At 56.7% G+C, this 21,911-nt stretch overlaps 1 protein-coding gene across 4 annotated transcripts; it reads left to right on the forward strand.

The window, feature by feature from the left end:
- The first annotated feature begins 86 nt into the window (after nt 1-86).
- Nucleotides 87-21,724, forward strand: LOC101387731 (angiotensin-converting enzyme). 4 transcript variants are annotated; one of them, XM_087441376.1, is made up of 25 exons: nt 87-356; nt 981-1,148; nt 1,776-1,869; nt 2,539-2,682; nt 3,160-3,351; nt 3,936-4,033; nt 4,433-4,605; nt 4,944-5,167; nt 5,515-5,659; nt 5,954-6,052; nt 6,331-6,453; nt 6,813-7,024; nt 7,667-7,803; nt 8,922-9,080; nt 9,361-9,448; nt 11,562-11,705; nt 11,875-12,072; nt 13,807-13,904; nt 14,106-14,278; nt 16,248-16,471; nt 16,780-16,924; nt 17,274-17,372; nt 19,523-19,645; nt 20,016-20,203; nt 20,387-21,724. In XM_087441376.1, exons 1-25 carry the CDS (start codon nt 102-104, stop codon nt 20,614-20,616), a joined length of 3,933 nt encoding a protein of 1,310 aa, XP_087297502.1. In that variant the 5' UTR covers nt 87-101; the 3' UTR covers nt 20,617-21,724. The 4 variants fall into 4 exon arrangements, with proteins under 4 accessions (XP_087297502.1, XP_087297503.1, XP_087297504.1 ...); XM_087441377.1 differs by having other exon boundaries at nt 11,875-12,066; XM_087441378.1 differs by lacking the exon at nt 87-356 and adding an exon at nt 510-663.
- Nucleotides 21,725-21,911: the final 187 nt, after the last annotated feature.

Here is a 21,911-nt window from a genome sequence, read left to right on the forward strand (position 1 = left end):
GTGGGGGTGTGTCGGAAGGCGGTGGCGGCCGCCGGGTTTTATAATCCGCAGGGCGGGCGCGGCGCGGGAGAAGGAGAGCGCCGCGCACCGCGCACCGCGCCATGGGGGCCGCGCCGGGGCGCCCGGGGCCGGGGCTGCGGCCGCTGCTCCTGTCGCTGCCGCTGCTGCTGCTGCCGCCGCCGCCCGCGCTGGCGCTCGACCCCGTGCTGCAGCCCGGAAACTTTTCCGCGGACGAGGAGGGGGCGCAGCTCTTCGCGCAGAGCTTCAACGCGAGCGCCGAGCAGGTGCTGTTCCAGAGCACGGCCGCCGGCTGGGCGTACGCCATCAACATCACCCAGGAGAACGCGCGGCTCCAGGTGGGCGCGCGGGCCCGGCGCGGGGGGGGGGGCGGGGGCGGGGCCCGGGCGCCCAATCACAGGCCTGCGGCCGGGCGCTGGGGGGCGGGGAGTCATCGCCGGGCGCGCGCCCCCGGCCCGTGAGCCGAGGGGGCAGAGTGGAGCCCGCGGGACTCCCCCCACCCCGCCCCATCAGACTGGCTGTGGGCGCCCTAGGACGGTGCTGGGCTCTTGGTCTGTGCCCGGCATAGGAACCGAATGGATGAGGCTGGCTCCTCTGACACCGAGTTCCCCTGAGTGGCAGCGCCCGGGGATGACATCGGGCTGGGTCAGCGGCAGTCTTCGCTGAGGGTGCCCGCTCTGCTCCGGGCCCTCGTCCTCTCTGGCCGCAACCTACCCCTCTCTCACTGTTGCTGTCTCCGTTCATCACTGTCTCTTCACCCGCTCCTCTCCCTGCCTCTCCTGGCTCGTTTCTGCTCCACCGCCCCGCTGAGGCAGAGTCCCCCAGTTCCTGACCCCGAGGGCCCAGGAGGAGGGAGCAGTGCTCCTGCCATCCCCAGTCTCCGGGAGCCCTTGGCCTGTCTCCCCTCCCCCAGCGCCGGGGCCTCCCCAGTATACCCTCCCGTGCCCTTCTGGTGCCCACAGGAGGAAGCAGCTCTGCTCAACCAGGAGTTTGCCGAGGTCTGGGGCCAGAAGTGCAAGGAGCTATACGACCCAATCTGGCAGAACTTCAGTGACCCGATATTGCGGCGAGTCATCAGTGGTGTGCGCATCCTGGGCTCTGCCAACCTGCCCCTGGAGAAGCGCCAGCAGGTGGGCCCCGTGGACCTGAGGGATGGAGGCAGAAGTGGTTGGGGTGCCTCCTAGTGCCCCATTGTGATGGAGGGAAGGGGCTGGCAGGGAGGGACCCTGGGATCGGTATGGACCCTGACTATTGGGTAGGCATAGAATGGCTTCCTGAGCATTGATTTTCCTTGGAGATTGGGTGGGAAGTTACTTTATATTAAAGCAAATATTACAGAGTAGAAGGCAAATTCAAGTTACCAGTAAAAGATGAAACAGGGGTTTTCGAAATTTCTCCATAGGCCAGTTTGGTTTATGGGCTTCCTTAGAAAAATTGAGAAGGACTGAGAAGACATCAAGGGCAGAGAATGAGAGGGATTTGCCCTTACTGCAAGGTAGTGGCCGAGCTCAGACTTGAGCCCCGATCCCTGACTCTCAGGACATGTGTTTCCACTTCCACAGGCTGCCTCCACAGGCTGCCTCCACAGGAGGGGAATCCGTGCATTAGTGATCAGAAGTGCTCTGAGTGCCACTAAGTGGCCTTGTCCAAGCCACATCCCCTCTCCTGGCCTCCTTTTCCTCCCAGCAAAAAGAGGAGAGTAGCCAGATTCTCTCTGGGGGTTCATGGCTAACATTTTCTCAACTGTAACTCCCCAGTACAACTCTCTGCTAAGCAACATGAACAGGATCTACGCCACCGCCAAGGTCTGCTACCCCAACAAGACTGCCACCTGCTGGTCCCTGGACCCAGGTACCGTCCTGTCTCTACTGTCTCTGATGGTGCTTCCTACCCTTCCCCATCGCCCTGCTGCGTGTTTATCAAAAGGAACTGCGGAGAGAGTGGCAAGGCACTGACCTCCAACTGGGGCTGGACTGTCAGATGCCCCCACACCCCTGCTTCTCCTGGCAAACCGACTTCCGGAATCTCCAGCCCCCAGCCCCACCCCCCTGTGTGCTTTGTCCTCTCCCTTCACCAGTGGCCTTTGTCCTGGCTGCCTCGTTTCCCCTTTTATGGGTTCTTATTCTCCCCCAAGAGCCCTCCACAGGCCTTGGACCCCTCTTGGCTTCTGGTATACTTTCCTCCTCTCCCCCCACCCCCTGACCCCCATTTACTAGGCAGCCTTAAGGTCAGGCGCTCCATCCAATGGGTCCTGAAGGGTCTGTCTGGGTTTTGGTCTCTGGATGTCTTCTTTGTGTCAACCACCTTAGATCATCATTTCCCTGGGGACAAGGGCCCTGCTGGGTGCTGGCTTTGTATAGCTCCCAGCCCATCCCACCCAGCTTGAAGGTTGCCATTGGCTTTGCGGGTATCATGATGTTGAGGAAGCAGGTGGAGATGGTGAGGACCAGTGTGGGAGCTTTGCTGTTGCTGACTTCAACGGAGAAATCTCCTAACTGACCCTGCTGACCTATGTCTCAGAGCTCACCAACATCCTGGCTGCCTCTCGAAGCTATGCCTTGCTGCTATATGCCTGGGAAGGCTGGCACAACACTGTGGGCATCCCGCTGAAACCCCTGTACCAGAACTTCACTGCTCTCAGCAATGAGGCCTACAAGCAGGATGGTGAGCATGCCCTGCCCCTTCCTTTGTCTGGGTGTCACCCTCACCAGCTTCCAAAATGCTCTCCCATCCGCTGTCACCACTGAGTCCCAACCCCTGAGGCAGACAGGGCATCTGTTATGATGATTCCGTACACTGGCCCAAGGTCGCACAGGTAGTGGATGGCGGAATTGGGTTTGAGCCCGTCTGCCTTCCACCAGGCTGCTGTCTTGCCCTCACACTGCCCCTCCTGCCTGCTCCTGTTGGCCCTCCTCCCAGCCCTAGAATTCATCTTTACCTCTCATGCTCTCCAGGATCTATTTAGCTGGAGTTTGAGCAATCCCTAGTTAGAAAATTCTAGAGTGGCAACCCCCATGCCATCCTTTCCAGCTAGCCAGCAGACTCACAGACTCCAAGCCAGGAGAATGGCGAAGTAGTAGCTGGGAGGCCAAGGTGCCAGAGACTTGGGCCTGAGCTGCACCCCAACGCCACCCCCACTAGGCTTCTCAGACACGGGGGCCTACTGGCGCTCCTGGTACGAGTCGCCCACCCTCATGGAGGATCTGGAGCACCTCTACCATCAATTAGAGCCCCTCTACCTGAACCTCCATGCCTACGTCCGCCGCGCACTGCACCGCCGATACGGGGACAGATACATCAACCTCAGGGGACCCATCCCTGCTCACCTGCTGGGTAAGGACCTGGCCTTCCCTCCACACACATTCCAGGGATCGTCCTCACCATGTCTCACGTTTAGAGCCCACACTGTTGGCTCCCACATGCATGAGCCCATGTAGCTCGCTCACCACCACCGTAAAACAGGCGATCCTCGTTGTCACTGTTCCTACTCTTCAGTTGGGCACCCTGAGGCTTAGGGCGTGTAAGTGACTTGGCAGAGGGCAGAGAACTAGTAAAAGGCAGAGCGAGGAGTCACACTGGAGGAGGAATAATAATCCTACTTTGTGTCCCAGGAAGCAAGCCCTGTGGCCCTGCCTCAGGGTTGGGAGGCAGGGACCCCGGCACCGTCCGAAAGGACCCCGGCAGCGTCACTTGGGCTTACACTTGGCCTCTGCCAGCCCTGGGAAACATGGAGCACTTGGGAGTGTGGGTGGGACTGATGTGTGAGATTCCTGGCCTCAGCCAGCCCAGCAGGCTGCTGCCCTAGAGTGCCCCAGGGTCCAGATACCAGGGCCCAAGGTGCTGCTCAGTGGCACGATGGGGAAGCAGGTGCTGGCTGGGCAGGGAGCCAAGCTGTCTGGCTCCCCTCCTCTGTCTAGGGGACATGTGGGCTCAGAGCTGGGACAACATCTACGACATGGTGGTGCCTTTCCCTGACAAACCCAATCTCGACGTTACCAGTACTATGGTGCAGAAGGTAAGCTCAGGATCAGGCCAGGGTGGGAGCAACAGGAGGGAGTCAGACATGGGAGAGGGGCGGGAAGAGGTCACGTGAAGGAGACATGTTAGGTAGGGATCTCGGTCCCTCCCATTCTATATAGCAGCAGCCCGGAGTATGTGTACAAGTGGTGAGCTGGGGTCTGAGTCCTGGGTGAGGTGCCAGCCCCTCCCTTCAGGACCCCCTGGTGGGATGTGAGCAGTAGTCCACTTTTGTGGTCAGTGGGGGCCTTACCTCTGGGAAGGGAGGCCACAGAGCAGAGATGGCCTTTATGGGCATGGAGCTGACCTGGATGGGGGACCCCAAACCTGCCCCCGGGGCAGCCACAGTGAGCTCCCAGCAGCTGGCCCCTGACCTGTACCCGCACCCCACCACCAGGGCTGGAATGCTACACACATGTTCCGGGTGGCAGAGGAATTCTTCACTTCCCTGGGGCTCTTGCCCATGCCTCCTGAGTTTTGGGCAGAGTCCATGCTGGAGAAACCAAGCGATGGGCGTGAGGTGGTGTGCCATGCTTCCGCCTGGGACTTCTACAACAGGAAAGACTTCAGGTCTAGACATGGGACTAGGGGGGTTCTGAGGCTCTGGGAAGAGTAGGCAGCCAGAGAAGCCAGTTACCAGGCCTGCCTCTACCCCAGCCCCAACACCGGCTCGGGGGCCGGGTCTATTCCAGGGCTGCCATTTGGTTGCCTTCCCTTGGCAACTTTGACAAGTAGTCAGCTCTACCTTGGAATGGAGGGGAAAGGCCTGAGTGTGGGCTGGGGCGGGGTAAAGGATATGTATGTTTCCACCAGCTCCTTGCTCCTTTCTCTCAGGCACCAGCCTCCCCACGCTCTTGTCCCTGCCCTGCCCTGTCCTCACTGTCGCCCTTGCTCTCTGCCCGCCCCAGGATCAAGCAGTGCACGCGGGTCAACCTAGACCAACTGTCCACAGTGCACCATGAGATGGGCCACGTGCAGTACTACCTGCAGTACAAGGGCCAGCCTGTCTCCCTGCGCCAAGGTGCCAACCCTGGCTTCCACGAGGCCATCGGGGATGTGCTGGCGCTCTCTGTCTCCACTCCTGCACATCTGTACAAAATTGGCCTGCTGGACCATGTCACCAATGACACAGGTAGGGGAGGTGGAGAGGACCCAGCCCAGCCCCACCCAAACCCCACTCAATCCCACGGCAGGACTCCACTTGCCCCTGCTCCAATCTGCCCTTCTTGTTTCCGCCTCACCGCCCCGGGTCAGGCAGGCGTGGGGATCCACCCGGAGCCTCACAGCCCACCCTGAGTCCCAGCTCAACACTACCCAAGGGCCCTCTTCCAACTGGGGTCCCATGGTCTTGAAGGCCAGCCTTCCCTTCTCTGCATCTGCCCAGCCTCACTTCCTCCTGGCTCCTCCCCAGGCCCTCCCCATCCTAGCTGGTATCCCTTCTCCCTCTGACCTCTCTCGTCTCATCTCATCTCCTGACAGAAAGTGACATCAATTACTTGTTAAAGATGGCGCTGGAAAAGATTGCCTTCCTGCCCTTTGGCTACTTGGTGGACCAGTGGCGTTGGGGGGTGTTTAGTGGGCGTACCCCCCCTTCCCGCTACAACTTTGACTGGTGGTATCTTCGGTGAGCAAAGAGGGATCAGGAAGGACTTGACCCCAATGGCCCTCCCACCCTCCTGGGCAGCCAAGAGCCTCCTGCCTTGATCAGTCCTAGTGCCCTCCTCTCCAATAATGCCTCCATCCTTTTACCCACCACGTGCTTTTTCCTTGCCTAAAACTCCCTCCTCCAGGAAGTCTTCCCCAATTCACCAGGATGGGGAAAGGATGGCCGGGTGGGAATGCCTACCTTTTCTGCAAAAGCTAAATCAGCCTATGTGCAACCCTTAGGTCCTAAGACAATTTAACCATCCTCTTGTAGAACCAAATATCAGGGGATCTGTCCTCCAGTTCTCCGAAACGAAACCCACTTTGATGCTGGAGCTAAGTTTCATGTCCCAAATGTGACACCGTACATCAGGTACTATTGCCCCTCTCCTGCCCTCCAGTTCTGTCACACCTTTAGTCCCCCTCGCCCTACTCTGATCTTGGCCCCCTCCTATTCCCAGGGCTCATCCCCATACTCTTCTGGACCCCCCGCCCCCAGGGCCTGGAATTCCAATGGGTCTCTCTCCTGAGCCAGGCTTGGCTCTCCCTTCATCTGCCAAGGCAGCCCCTGGTCTGACCTCTGTCCAAGCTGCATGCTGCCTGGGTAAGGGACCCCCACCATCCCCCCTAATGCCCACTCTGTGCCTGCAGGTACTTTGTGAGTTTTATCCTGCAGTTCCAGTTCCATCAAGCCCTGTGCAAGGAGGCAGGCCACCAGGGCCCACTGCACCAGTGTGACATCTACCAGTCCACCCGGGCAGGGGACAAGCTCCGGTGTGTGGGGGGAAGGGAGGGCAAGTGGAGGGTGAGGGGAGAGGCTGGAGAAGGGCGTGTCTGGAAGGCACCTGGCTGCTGCAGTGGGGACACCACGGGGCTGGACTTGGGGAGGGTGCCTTCCCTCCCCCTTTCTTTCTCTCATCAAACATTGATGGAGTGGGCCTTCTAGCTGTCATGGGGCAAGACAAAGGTCCCCTGCCCCCTTCACAGAGATCCTAGGCCCCGGAGTCTTAATGCTGCTGTCCTTGCAGTCCAGTGGGGGGCAGATATGGCCAGAGGTGGGGCAGGTGGGCCAGGGAGCCAGTAGTGGACGCTGGCCTGAGTCCCCTGTGCGTTGTGTCTGCTCTGCCTGACAGGGAGTTGCTGCAGGCAGGCTCCTCACGGCCCTGGCAGGAGGTGCTGAGGGATATGATCGGCTCAGATACCCTGGATGCTCAGCCACTGCTCAACTACTTCCAGCCGGTCAGCCAGTGGCTGCAGGAGCAGAACAAGAAGAATGGCGAGGTCCTAGGCTGGCCAGAATATCAGTGGTACCCACCGATGCCCAACAATTACCCGGAGAGCATTGGTAAAGCCCTGAGTGAGGGTGGGGTGGGGCGCTAAGGTGAGTTCTCACTTCTGGGCTCTGGACCCAGGTTCCCTGTCAGCTCCTCCCAGCTGGGCCCTGGTACCCTGCTCTGGACAGCCAGGTAGCCCCCTGAGCTCATCAGCAGGGCCCTGATGGGGGATGGGAATGTCTTTTCCCCAACATCCTAGAGACAGTGTGCTCAGATCTGAGGCCTCCAGGGGCAGACTGGCCAGCCACACTGCTCTATGAGGTCACACTGCAGGCTCCACTCTTATTGGCCAGGGGGCGGTGGCTGCAGGGCTCTGCTCTCCTGCGGCCATGGGCCAAGGTTGGGCTGCTCCGGGACTGCCCAGCCTCCTTCTCCTCCTGCTCTGCTGTGGGCACCCCCTGCTGGTCCCCAGCCAGGAGACCACCAGCCAGGTGACAATCAACCAGGGAACAACCAGCCAGGCAACAACCATCATCCAGACAACAACCCACCAGGAAACAACCAGCCACCAGACAACCCAGAGCCCAAGTGGGACCAGTTGGGGCGCGGCAGGGGCATGATGGGGTGGGGAGGCGGGGTGGTGGTGGGGCTCTGGCCAAACTGCAGAAGAGGGCAAGGGGTGCCTGTCTGTTTCCCTCCATTCTGTCCCACAGAGCTGGTGACCAATGAGGCTGAGGCCAGCAAGTTTGTGGAGGAATATGACCGGAGATCCCAGGTGGTGTGGAACGAATATGCCGAGGCCAACTGGAACTACAACATCAACATCAGTGCAGAGGCTAGCAAGATCCTGGTAGGGGCCCTCTCCATGCTCCACACCCATGCACATGCACAGACACACACACAGCACACACACGTGCTCCCCCCAGCGACCAATCCTCCAAAACCCAGGGCAGGGCAGGGCAGGCCGCCCCTTCTTTCCCTCCCTCCCCTGGTGTCACCTCAGCGAGGGGAGGCTGTTGGAATCTGTGAAAAATTCAAATGGAATATTGAAAAGAATACTCAATTTCAGATTTGAGTGGGCATATGCTCAATGCCCGAACAAGTTGTCTTTCATTAACAATCTGTTGTTAATAATGGAATAATTGGCACATAAATAAATGATGCTAAAGTTGGTTTTGAAAAGATTGAAAGCCCCCATTTGCCACCACAGCGAGGGCTACATTTCCCCTCCAACCCCAATCCCCGCCTGTGTGGTGAGCGCAGCTTATGTCAAGGTGAACCACAGAGAACTAGCGTTTCTTGAAGAGCACTGTGTGCTGGCCCCTGTTCCTTGGCGCTTTACATCTGTTGCCTGATTTATTCCTTAACAGCCTTGCAAAACCAGTGATCTTATTCCCATTTTACAGATGGGACCCTGAGGCTCAGAGAAGCACAGAGCTAATACGAAGCTGCCTCCACCCTAACAGCCCTTAAGATACGGGGTGGGGGCCGGCCCCGTGGCTTAGTGGTTAAGTGTGTGCGCTCCGCTGCTGGCGGCCCGGGTTCAGATCCCGGGCGCGCACCGACACACTGCTTCTCCGGCCATGCTGAGGCCGCGTCCCACATACAGCAACTAGAAGGATGCGCAGCTATGACATACAACTATCTACTGGGGCTTTGGGGGGAAAATAAATAAATAAATAAAATCTTTAAAAAAAAAAAAAAGATACCGGGTGGGCTTCCTGTTCTCTACCCCTGCCAGGATATGACTTGCTCAACTGTGGGCATCTGTTGAGGGCCATGTACTGCATTCAGAACATTATAGACAGTCCAGGTTGAAGAGGGTCTTTATAGGCAAAGGCAGCAACTTGATGAATCTGCCCCCTTCACCGCCACCCCTAGTCCCTTCGGCTCTCCCATGGCACCTCCTCCTCAGAGGCCTCTCCAAAGCGCCTGGGCCTCATGACACGGTTACCCCTGTGCCTTCAGCTGCAGAAGAACATACAGATGGCAAACCACACCTTCAAGTACGGCACCTGGGCCAGGCAGTTTGATGTGACCAACTTCCAGAATGCCACCATGAAGCGGATGATAAAGAAGATTCAGGACCTAGAGCGGGCAGCACTGCCTGTCAAGGAGCTGGAGGAGGTGTGTGGCTTGAGGGGAGCAGGGAGTGGAGGATCCAAGGTCAGGACCAGGTCCTAGCTGGGGAGTGAGCCCAGTACAGAGTCTGGCCTTCATGCGGCTTCCTCTTCCTTGATTTGTCAAGTTGTGACATCTGCCATGTTGACATACACTTCCAGAATTACTGAGAAGGCAGCACCTTTGGGAACACACTTCCCCAGCTCCACAGCCCCCTCTGGAATGGTGCCTGGGGTAGCAGGTAGTAAAGGGGTGCAGCTCGCTGCCTCTCTTCCTCCTCCTGCAGTACAACAAGATCCTGCTGGACATGGAAACCACTTACAGCGTGGCCTCTGTGTGCCTTGCCAACGGCACTTGTCTGCAGCTAGAGCCCGGTGAGCATACAAGGGCAATGAGAAGAGGGGCTGGGGAGGCTGTGGTGGGACCCAGTGTTAGGGGTGCTGGCCCATGAAAGGGGGGTCAGGCGTGCTTCACTCTTGGGTCAGTGTGCCCAGGAACCTCACTTCTGTTTTCCACCAGTGGGGCTTCTCTGCCACCACTCAGAAGCAGCCCCTGCTTATCTCTGCCCTAATCCACTGCCCCTCCCTTGGATCCACCCATCTGTTCCCTCTCCATCCTCCTCCAGACTCTCCCCTTCTCTCTTTTCCTCCCTGTACCTTGCTCTGCAGAGCAGCGGGTATCTCAAATTTGTCTCTCAAATTTGCCTTTTGAGGGCTTGGACTCCCAAATAAGGATAGTAACTCTAGGCATCTCCCTTCCGTGCTCCTTCCAATCCTGTCTTTCCCACCTTCTCTGGTCCCTCCTTACCCCCACCCAAGAAATTGAAGCCACAGCCTGCAGAAGCCACCTTCATGCCATTCAGCTTCACTCTCTCCACAGCCACTTCCTGCTGGAAGGAGGGACCAGCTCCCACTTGTCCTGTCTCCACACTGGCTGGGCCTTATTACCTTCTCCCCTCTGAGGGATCTCACCCTCAACACCCAAGTCCCTGCACACAGATACACCCCCTCCTCCCTCCTGACCTACCCTTCCCAGGGTTGGAGAGCCAGAGGCATAAACATTCTCCCTGATGAATCTCCACCCAGAAACAGTCTCTGCCTGGCCCTGCGCCCAACTCCCACGTTAGAACAATGACAAATAGAGGGGAAATGGAAAATAAACAGGAGAGAGAAAGTTTTCCTGGGACAGGGTTTGGCCTACGGGTTGTGGATGTGGATAGGCACGCAAAGTGTTGGGGGGCATGTGTGCGTGTGTGTATGTTTGTGTGTCTGCATGTGTGTGCCTGTGTGTGTGCGTGTGGTGTGCACGTGCATGTGCGCGCATGTGTGTGTTTATGGATTAAGAGCATTAAAGGGAGTGTGGCCTTCAGCACCCCTATCAGTCAGCCCCTTAATCCAGGGCTGGGCCATCAGGTCAGTTCCATTAGTAAGAATAAGAAGCACCCACAAAAGCAGAACACTCACATCAGCAGAGGACAGATGTGAAATTATCCAAATACATTTTTTTCCAAAGAAAGTTAATTTGAATGTACTTTCTCTGTGAAAAGTAGATATCACGTACCATGTTCCGAAATGAGGAGCGAGCACAGGTCACTGAGGGGTGCAGGGCCCGAAGCCATCCAGTCTTCCATCTCAGGCCGGGCCCGGGCGGGAAAGGATGCCACCACTGGTCTGTGTGGAGCCTCAGAATCAACACACAAGCTCATGCCATCCTCATCCCAGCTCTGCGAGGTGGATGTCAGCTCCATACAATCCCTAATCAAGGAGGCCACTCACGTGGTCAGTGGCTTCAACAGGACACAAAGCCAGGCTTCCTGGCTCTCTGACAATGCTTGGATGGTTCTCTGTACTTGGTCTTCACAGCTATTCTTTTATTCAGTCAGTTCAGTTGCAGTTTGTGAAGGATGCCCTGGTCCCTGCGGGGACACAGAGATGAACGAGGCACCCTCCCTGCTCCGGGTCCTTGTGCTCCTGTTCGATTTTCACCCCACTGTGAGGGTGGAATTATCCCATTTTATAGATAGGGAAAGAGGGGTCCTGTGACTTGCAAGGTGATTTTGGGGTCAGTGGGAGGCTAGAACAGGAAGTCAGGTCTTTTGACCTGCAGGCCATTTCTCCCAGGGAGGGGTGAGCAGGGAATGGTGGGGAGCAGCAGCTCTGGGGTCTGGGCCTTTGGTTTGTTCCCCAGTTCAGCCACTTCCTGGGAGACCCAGCCATGTCACCAAACCGCTCACGTGGAAACAAGCACATCCATCACAGGGCTCTTGAAACCCGGGGATCGCCTGAGATTACATGCATGCAGCACCAAGCCCCCATCTGACAGCCTGGGAGCCCCTGTAGAAAGGGCACCATCTTTTTTCCCATTTCACCAGACGTGCTGCCTGTACTGTCCCTTTTACATGATCTCACCAGTTTTATTCCAGCTCTGAAGGAGGTGGGAGGTGAGCCAAGGGCTGGGGGCTCAAGCCATTCAACCCCTGCCCTCCAGATCTGACAAATCTGATGGCCACATCCCGGAAATATGAAGAACTGTTATGGGCGTGGCAGAACTGGCGAGACAAGGTGGGGAGGTCCATCCTCCCTTTTTTCCCAAGATACGTGGAGCTTGCTAACAAGGCTGCCCAGCTCAATGGTGAGTCCCTCCAGCTGGCATCACTGGCTCTCTGGTCCCAGCCCTGCTGGGGCCCTCGGAGAGGTCCTCGGAGACCCTAAGCCTGGTGAGAGGGAGGTCCCTGGAGGAGGCAAGGGGTGCTCAGGGAATGGCCAGGTGTTTAGAGAGCCTGACTGTGTCCCCTCCGCAGGCTACGCAGATGCAGGGGACTCGTGGAGATCTATGTACGAGATGCCGTCCCTGGAGCAAGACCTGGAGCAGCTCTTCCAGGACCTGCAGCCGCTCTACCTGAACCTGCACGCCTACGTGCGCCGGGCCCTGCACCGCCACTACGGGCCCGAGCACATCAATCTGGAGGGCCCCATTCCGGCTCATCTGCTGGGTGAGGGCAAGTGCTGGGCCATGAGGAGGGGATGAAGGCAGACCCCAGTATGAGGGAGGGTGGGACCAGAGCTGGCTAGAAGGCAGAGGGCAGGCTGGGAAGGGTCTGCAGATGGCACTTCAGGCTGGGAGAGTGAAAAGACTTGAGCCTGGAGGGAATGTTGCCAAAGCTGGAGTGGAGTAGGGGCTGGATGCTAGGAGACAAGCCCCCTGTTTGCATCTGGTGCCACATTTGCTACAGATCCACGTAGTGCAAGTCACCATGGCTGGGGCAGTGGGGGGGAGTTCATAATCTTGTCACAGGGAGACCACATCACTCATCACGGTTCGAGGCAGCATGATACAGGAGCATGAGGAAGGGGCTGTGCGTGGGAGCTGGGGCCTCCCCAAGAGGTGCCATGTGAACAGAGCCTTGAAAGATGAGAGGTTCTAACAGATGGAAAAAGTAGTTGCGAGGAGGAGAAAGGCAGACACAACGTTCAGGCTACAGGGGTTAGGAGAACAGAGAAGAGTCTTGAGAGTGTAGATCCACCTCAACTTTTGGACCCCTGTTTTTCAGGGACTATAAACTCAAATGCCATGAATGCATGAAGTAGGCAGTGGAAGAGAATAAGGATGGTAGGGACTGGAGCAAAGTAGAGGCTACCAGGTCTCTGTCCCTGTCGGGCCATCAGGAACATATTCCGGGGGAGCTTGTTACTGTGAACAAAGAGGCCCGATGGGGCCACAGACCATTTACAAATCATGAGGGAGACCCCAGAAGCTGGTCCAGATTTGGGTCTAGTTCCTACTCAGCCTGGAGGATCTTTGCAGCCCAAGAGACCAGCCATCCTTGATCCCTCTCTGGTAAGACTAAGGAACATCAGAGTGGACATCAGCTTGATGGCTGAGAAACACAGACCCCGGGAGGGGACGCAATGTGCCCAGGGGGTCCGGGAGCTGGAGTGGAGCTGGGCCTTAGAACTCAGCCACTGGTGATCGGAGTGGCCAGGCACTGGCTAGCTCACGCTCTCTTACTCACTCACTCACTCTTAACTCTCACTGGTTTGCACTTTAGACTCCACCTGATGTCAGCTCAAGCTTAATCTCCTTTGGCTACAAAAGACTCTCCCAATCTTTTTCTAGACCTTTCCACTCACTCAGAATATCCTCCTTTTCTCCACTCCTGGAGAACTGGGCTCTCTTCTCTTACCCTAAATGCAGAGGCATCAACCTCTCCTGAAGGAGTGTGGTTCTTGCCAGGCAACCACATAAGCCAATCTCAGGTGACTTGGAGGGGACACAGCAGTGGTTGGTCAGGAGTGCGCCTGCCTGCCTGCATTTAAACCCAGCCCCCTCGCTTAGAAGCCGTGGGCCCCCAGGCGGGTTACTTAACTCTCAGTAAGTGGTGGACACATGTGCATAGACGTTCCAGGGACCTGAGGCTTCTGCATTTGTACACAGTTGCTAGTCACACCTGTCTTCACTGCTCATGGACAGTGAGGACCACCTTGACTCCCTGTTGGCCAGCAAGGTTCTCACCAGTGAGCCAGGACAGTAACGACCTTGTAGGCTGGATGTGCAGACTGAAGATGATGTATGTCGAATGCCCAGCACAATCTGCAAACAATAGATGCTCAAGAGAAACCATTATGATTCACAGGACTGGGATCTGGTTCCCTCTCCGTGTGTGATAGTGCTGAGCCTAAGAAGTAACATCTGTCTCTCCTCTCTCCACATGTCTTCCCCTACCCACCTCCAGGGAACATGTGGGCGCAGACCTGGTCCAACATCTATGACTTGGTGGTGCCTTTCCCTTCAGCCCCCAAGATGGATGCCACGGAGGCCATGATAAAGCAGGTCCGCACTGGCCTCCTCGCCCTCCTGCTCCTCCATAGCAGCCCCAGGGCACAGGGGAGGAGAGGCCCCTGCCTGGGTGGGAGAGGGCCCTCTGATTCCAGAGTGCCTTCTAGCTTAGCCCTCTCCCAGTTCTCTCCCCAGCTGCACCACACAACCTGTCCCCATAGTCCCCAGTTTTAGCTGAGCTCCCTCTGCTTGCAGGGCTGGACACCCAGAAGGATGTTTGAGGAAGCGGACAATTTCTTCACCTCCCTGGGGCTGCTGCCTGTGCCCCTTGAATTCTGGAACAAGTCCATGCTGGAGAAGCCAAACGATGGGCGGGAGGTAGTATGCCATGCCTCTGCCTGGGACTTCTACAACAGCAAAGACTTCAGGTTTGTCCAAGCTGCAGCCAGGAGACGTTAGCCTTAGTCCACTGGGCAAGGAGATGAGCCAAGTAGCATCTCCACTGCCATCCCTTCAGCCAGAGCAAGCAGAAACAGGTACAGGGGGCCAGATCTTGGGATGGAAGGTCAAGCATGTTGGGCCTGGCCCCAGCTTGGCCATTGGCTTCTGGCAGGGGAACCTCATCCACTAGGTGAGGGTATTCTCAAGTGCTGACTAGCTCTGCCAGCTTGGTCAGTCGGCCAGTGCCGAAGGTCCCAGTCCTGGGTGTGAGCACTGTGTGAGCTGCCCAGCCTTCCCTCACTCCAGAGCAGCCCCTGCATACAGTTGGCCCTCTCCCTGGGTGCATGTGCCTTGACACAGGGAGGCACATGAGGACATGGGGGCTTCGCACAGATCCACCCTCACCACTGACAGGGGCTCAGAAGCTGTCTTCATTGGAGGAGTGTTTCAGTTATCTATTGCTGCATGACAAACCACCCCAAAACTTAGTGGTATAAAACAACCATTGATTATGCTCATGATTTTAGGGGTCAGGAATTCACGCATTACTGTGGAAAGGCTTGTCCCTGCTCTGCAATGATGGAGACCTTAGCTAGGGTAGCTTTGATGGCTGGAGACGGCTGGAATAGCTGAATGGGGCCATCTGTCGGGGGCCTTGGTTCTGGCTATTGGTTGGGTTCCTCTGTTTTTCTCCATGTGGCATGCTGGGGCGGAATGTTCGAGTTGGCTTCTTCACTCACATGTTGGCTCCCTGGGCTGAGATGGCTGGAGAATCTGGGGTTGGTAGGACATCTCTCTCTCCAGGCTAGCTTGGGCTTCCTCACAGTATGGTAGTCAGGCAGTCAGATTTCTTTCCTGGCAGCTGGCATCCCCCACAGTGAAAGCAGAAGCAGCCAGTCTCTTAAAGGCTAAGTCCAAAACTGGCAGAGTCACTTCTGCCACATTTTATTGGCTAAAGCAAGTCACGAGGCCAACCCAGATTCAAGAGAAGGGAAGGAAGACACCACCTCTTGGGGAAAGTGGCAAAGATGATCTGCCACAGCTGATGAAGTGTCTCTTTTGAGAAGAGTGGACACAGAGAGCCTGGAACAAACCAGACAGTGTTCACTGGATCTCCTGGCCTTGCGCCCTTCCTTCAAAGGCATGAGGACTGACTGCAGCTGTAGGGCTGGGCATTGACAGAATCAAGGGGGTGAGAGCTCTTTTGGAGTACTCCTTTGTATGGGGAGTCATAGGAGAAAGTGAACAGACCCCAACCTCATTGTAACCAGGGTGCTGGGCTCCCAATAGGAAGAGCCTATTGGGAGGCTCTTCCCCCTCCCAATAGAATGACAGAAAAATGGGGTCAACTGAGCTAAAGGGCTCTGGTTAGATCCAAGGGAGTATTTCACTGGCTCATAAGAGAATGAGGAAGGATGGAGAGGGCGGTGAACCCTCTGGCTTGGACAGCTCTGCAGATGCCATTTCAGTCCTGGCCATAAGAAATCCTGGAGTGAATATGCTTGCCAGTATTGGGCACACTGGATGCACAATAGCTCAGACACCATTGTTGCCTTCGGGAAGCCTAAGTCTTCAGAGAGACAAAACGTGTACATGAAAAACCCAGGACCCACATCCTAGAAAGTCCTACACTGACCAGAACTGTGTCCCAATGCCTCTAGAGCAAGTACTTTGCACAATCAGAATGCAATATGGCAGTGTGGGCTGGAGTTATTCTGGGAAGTTAGAGGCAGAGGAATGGCATGAATGACCATACATTAGGGGCTTCCAACCCCCTGATTCCCTCTTTCTCGGGCTTACTCCATTTCTCCTTTGGGTTTTCTTCCCATAATGCTGTGTTCCCTGCATATAGCAGTGATGGGGGTCTGCTCTGTATGCAGCAAGGATAGCAGGTCCCTTTGCCCAGAGCTCCTCACTTCCCCCTTCCACACCCTCTCCCCACCCCCGTGTTCCCAGGATCAAGCAGTGCACTGCTGTGAACATGGAGGACCTGGTGGTGGCCCACCACGAAATGGGCCACATACAGTATTTCATGCAGTACAAGGACTTGCCTGTGACCTTCCGGGAGGGTGCCAACCCTGGCTTTCACGAGGCCATTGGGGACGTGCTGGCCCTCTCAGTGTCTACCCCCAAGCACCTATACAACATCAACCTGCTGAGTAGCGAGGGTGGCGGCTATGGTGAGAGAGGACCGGGAGATCCTGGTGGGTGGGGGATCAAGAAGGGGCAGTGAGCTTGGGAGGTGGGGAGAGGGGACTTAATGGCCACAGGCAGAGGTTGGTACAAAGAAATGGGGAATAATGGGGCCACCAGCAGGGTGAGCCGGGAGGATGGAACCCACAGACCTGTTAGAGGCAGGTCACAGGACCCAAAGAGTTTCAGCCCACTCCTCCCTTCTCCACCCATCGCACATCCATCATGGCCGAGCTGCTAGGACATGGCAGGAGGCAGGCACAGATCTGACAACTGGGCTCCCTTCTCTTGGCAGAGCAAGACATCAACTTTCTGATGAAGATGGCACTTGACAAGATCGCCTTTGTCCCCTTCAGCTACCTCATTGACCAGTGGCGCTGGAGGGTATTTGACAAAAGCATCACTAAGGAGAATTACAACCAGGAATGGTGGAGCCTCAGGTTCTAGAATGCCCCCGTGGGAGTGTGGGTGGAGGAGTCTCCATGGGTGTCTTTGGGTGTCTGTGTGAATGTGCAGGTGCCTGTGCCCTTGTGCACATGCTAAGTGCGTCTGTGTATGTGGCGTCTAGGGTTGTGTGTGTGTGTGTACATACACATGGGTCTTAGTGTGTGTGCGTGTAAGTGATGGGGTATGTAGGGGGTGACTGTGCACAGAGGCACAGCACATAGGGGTCTGGAGTGCCCAGCATAGCCCCTAGATGCAAGGACCATCCTTTAAGTCAAAAACACCAACTCTCCCTGCCTTGATTCTCCCCAAACCCTCCCTTCAACGTATCTTCCTCTCTGACAGGCTGAAGTACCAGGGCCTCTGCCCCCCAGTAGCCAGGACTCAAGGCGACTTTGACCCAGGGGCCAAATTCCACATTCCTTCAAGTGTGCCTTATATCAGGTAACAACGGGAAAGGGAGGAGGGCAGTGCCTGCCACTTAGTGTTCAAACTGCCGTCGCTGTCCTGTCAGGAGCTACCCCTCAGGGCGACCTGAGGGGCCCGGCTGCATGGCACACTGTGCCTGGGCCACACGCCTGCAACCAAGGCTGACCGTTGTTTCTCTCTTTTGATATGACGAGAGCCTCTACCCTCCAGACAGCTGAAAACAGAAACTCCACCATAACTGGCTAATGGTTACAAGACCATTAATGGTTCGTTAACATTAACCATGTCCCATGGCTAGGTCATGACCTGAGCGCTATTCGCTTTTGTTTTGTTTTTTAAGCAAGATTGTGATTCCTTTACTACATATTGAACGTATTGCCTAATTTGAGTTGTACCTGGAAGACCTCCTATACACTAAAGCTAGGATTAGAGACCCAGTTAGACTGGGAGGCTGTGTTGTTAGGGACATGGGGTCACAGGCTTGGGGTCACACAGAACTGGGTTCAAATCTCATCTCCACTACTTTGTTTCCTTGAACAAATTCTTCAGTGTCTGTGAGCATGAGTTTCCTCACCTGTGAAATCCCATTTCACAGGATTGCTGCAAGAGTTAACTTCTTAGCATACTTGGCGTACACAGTGTGTTTGGGAAATGGTGGCCACAACCTACCATTATTAAATTCCTCTCTTAAATGGAATGCCTCAACATACTGGCGCTGTGAGTCATGCAGCCAGCCCAGTCTCTTTCCTTCTACGTGCTGCAGCAGAGCACTTGCTGAGGGCTAGGAAGGGTAATTATAGGATCTGGAGGAAAGGATCAGGGGAGACCTTAGGGTGAGGTTCCAGGTGCCCCTGGGCTACAAATAGCTCAGGCCGCTGTGAGGCAAGGTGCAGAGGGCAGTGATGCCTGCCCCAGGAGGGGTGTGGCCACCTCCAGCGCTTGTCTGGTGGTCCTTGAAAGCCCAGCGAGAGAGGGCTCATGCCCACCATGGCCACCTTTCCACCCTGGCACCTGGCATGACGTCAGCACATAGTCAAGACCTAATAAATAAGTGTGGGGTGGGTGAATTCTGTCCCCCAGAGTCCAGGAAGAGAGAGAAAGCCTGCTCAGATGCTCCAGAGAGCAGAAGTGGGCAGGAGACCAAGGAGACTCAAGGGCACCTTGGAACAGGCCTGACTTGGACAGTGCCCCAGGATGACCTGTAGGAAGGGCCTCCACCTGCCTTCTCGACTGGCTTCCAGGCTTCCAAGCTGGCACTCACTTTCACACAGAGGCCAGGCCCATGTGATGGTTAGCTTCCGAGCTTAGCACAGATAATTCTCTGGGCAGGGTGGGCAAAGGAAATACATTACAAATTCTGACCAGCAGCCTTGGCAAAGAACTTTTAGAAAAAGCCAGGAAAGTCAGTGGCACTTGGCTTGTGCCCAGCATTCAAAGTAGGAGGACTGTTCTGCCAGTTTGGGACGTTCAAAACCTCTCCAGGGCCAGCCCCGTGGCTTAGCGGTTAAGTGCACGCGCTCTGCTGCTGGCGGCCCGGGTTCAGATCCCGGGCGCGTACAGACTCACTGCTTCTCTGGCCATGCTGAGGCCGCGTCCCACATACAGCAACTAGAAGGACGTGCAGCTATGACATACAACTATCTACTGGGGCTTTGGGGGGAAAATAAATAAATAAATAAAATGATAAAAAAAAAAAAAAAAAAAACCTCTCCAGACTTGGAGAGGTTGCTCTGGCCGTGACTGGCAGATTTCTACCAGGGAACTCCTGCTTCTTTGGGATAAAGGAGATTATTTGGGCTGGCTTCCCTGCCCAGACCACCCTGCCAGATACATGTGACCCTTTGGGCAACTCCTGGCCTCTACTTGCATGTACCCCAGGGACAGAGACCTCACTGCCTCCAAAGCAGCCTGCGAAATCTCTGAAGTGCTCTGCCCTGACCCTCCTCCCCCATGAGTGACCCCCCAGAGCTCCTCAAAGCAGGCCCTTCCAAGACGTGGAGGCAGCCTCACACGTGGGAGGTGTGAAAGGGGCCTTGATGACTCTGAGGGCCAAGGTGGGCTCGCCCTGACATCCTGACTGCAGTGGGAGGTGGGAGGTGGCTGGGGCTCAGCGGCACCGGCCCCTCAACCACCCCGCCCCATGCCACACCTTCCCTCCACTGCAGGTACTTTGTCAGCTTTGTCATCCAGTTCCAGTTCCACGAGGCACTGTGTCAGGCAGCTGGCCACAAGGGCCCCCTGCACAAGTGTGACATCTACCAGTCCAAGGAGGCAGGGAAGCGCCTGGCGTGAGTCTTCTCTGGCCTTCTTTTGACTGTTTTCCACGCTCTGACCTACTTCCCTCAGCCTTGAGGAGCCCAGTGGGGCTCTTCTGGGAACACCTGCCATTTTGGCGCTTGGGCTGGGTACTCCCAGAGGAAGCCTGTACCACACCTTGGTGTGCCATCTCTAGTAGGGAGCTAGAGCCCTCTGGGCCTGCGTCATCCCTCCCACCCCCCACCCCCACCCCCAGACCTGCCCAGGCCCTTCCAATCCCTAAGGGAAGTTCAGGCTAGGAGATGGGGTGTGGAGGAGGGGGTATTAGGTCGGGGCAAGAGGGGCAGTGAGCCTCCTCACCTGTCCTTCTGACTCGGTTTCCCTTCTCTGGTGCTCCCCCAGGGACGCCATGAAGCTGGGCTTCAGTAAGCCGTGGCCGGAAGCCATGAAGCTGATCACGGGCCAGCCCAACATGTCCGCCTCAGCCATGATGAACTACTTCAAGCCGCTCCTGGACTGGCTCCTCACGGAGAACGGGCGGCACGGGGAGAAGCTGGGCTGGCCGCAGTACAACTGGACGCCCAACTCCGGTACCACCACCTACCCCACCTCAGCCCCACTAGTCCCTGAGCTTGCTCAGGGCTGGGCCCCCTCCCCAGTTCAGGCAGGTTCAAGTCTGACCTCAGAGCAAGGAGAGGGAAGCCGGCCTAAATGAGCCCCAGCCCTGCCCGCCGCCTGCCCTCCACCCTGTTCTCCTTGCTTCCCCTGCCCAGCTCGCTCGGAAGGCTCCTTCCCGGGCACCGGCCGCGTCAACTTCCTGGGCCTGAACCTGGAGGAGCAGCAGGCCCGCGTGGGCCAGTGGATGCTGCTCTTCCTGGGCGTCGCCTTGCTGGTGGCCACTGTGGGCCTCACCCAGCGGCTCTTCAGCATCCGCCACCACAGCATCCACCAGCCCCACCGTGGGCCCCAGTTCGGCTCCGAAGTGGAGCTGAGACACTCCTGAGATGACCAGGCCAGGCCAGGCCTGCCGGGGAGCGTCCACCACTGAGAGACTTGGGTGGGGGCATGGGGTGGGCCGAGGACCCGCAGCTCCTGTCACGCCTCACCCCAGCCCGCCCTCCTCCTCCTCCAGCCCCGTCCCTCCTCCGCCCTCCACCTCCAGTCCTGTGCTGAGAATCCGTCCTCCAGACCACGAGCCACCGCAGCCCCTGCCCCCCAGGCCCTGGGCACCAGGCCGCCTCCATGGAGCCCCCTCCCAGTCTCTCTGTGAATACAATTAAAGGTCCTGCCCTCCCCATCTGAGTCTGTGTCCCTCACGGGGAAGCCAGGGACAGGGACAGGGACACTCTCCCACCTCCTGGCAGTCAAGCGGGTCACTTCACTGGGTGTCTTTATCCTCCTCCAAGAAGAGCCTGGGAAAATGCCCCAGAACCCTGGCCCCAGCACCACCCGGTGCCCACTCCTGTCTTGCCTCTAGGCCAGGCAGCCTGCCAGTGTCCTGCCATGGCAGGCAGCCCCTGCCCGGCCTGGGCACCAACCCAGAAGGATTCTGGGAAGCAAAGTGGGAGCTGACCTTCTGGGCTACCGGTCTTATATTTCCGTGTGCTGTGGGAGCCCTGCCCCATACTGGCGCCCTGCCCCAGCTGTTCCCATAAGTGGCTGGGTCCCCAGATGGAAGGCTCCTGGCTGTCCTCTGGTTCCCTGGGGAAGAGTATCTTGCAAGTGCCTGACTCACTGAGGGGGCAGAACTGGCCCTGTGGTCACCTCAGGCTCCTGCCTGCACCAGCTCCATGTCCACTTGTGAAAGTGGACAGAACCACTCGAGTATTGCCCACGGTCCCAGGGCCAGGTCCCTTCGCCCCAGCTGGAGAAGGGCCCTAAATCCTGGAGCATGGCAGTAGCCAGCCCCCATGCGGGGATTAACTGCCAGAGGCCACCTCCCTGTCCCCCTGCACACGCCCTCACCCTGAGCCTTCCCTCGGAAGGCCAATATGGGTTTGAAGGAGTATCATTTTGAGGGCCATTTTTATAACTTTTATCTACATGTTTATGATAGAAAATTTGTAAAATACAGAAAACTATAAAGAAAATAAACGTCCTTTATATCAACACCAAGAGATAAGCACTGTTGACATTCTGGTATATACCTTTCCAGCCTTTTTTTTCTCAGCACATATTTTAAATGGGATCACACTGTATTTATAGAGGTGTGTCCTTTTTCCAGTTAACATGACTAGATCTATTTTTCAGATATTTATATGCCAAACTTGGAACCTGGCCAAAGGGAAGTCGGTCAGT

Source organism: Ceratotherium simum, chromosome 16, assembly GCF_057802395.1.
Source record: "Ceratotherium simum simum isolate JZ-2026a chromosome 16, ASM5780239v1, whole genome shotgun sequence".
In the NCBI taxonomy this organism is placed as follows: Eukaryota; Metazoa; Chordata; class Mammalia; order Perissodactyla; family Rhinocerotidae; genus Ceratotherium; species Ceratotherium simum.

What these genes read in the sequence shown, in the direction of transcription:
- LOC101387731 (XM_087441376.1), top strand. Translation starts at nt 102, where the DNA reads ATGGGGGCCGCGCCGGGGCGCCCGGGGCCGGGGCTGCGGCCGCTGCTC. An exon ending in CAATTACCCGGAGAGCATTG is followed by an intron (nt 7,025 to 7,666) that starts GTAAAGCCCTGA and finishes TCTGTCCCACAG; the next exon opens with AGCTGGTGACCAATGAGGCT. An exon ending in GGCTCATCTGCTGGGTGAGG is followed by an intron (nt 12,073 to 13,806) that starts GCAAGTGCTGGG and finishes ACCCACCTCCAG; the next exon opens with GGAACATGTGGGCGCAGACC.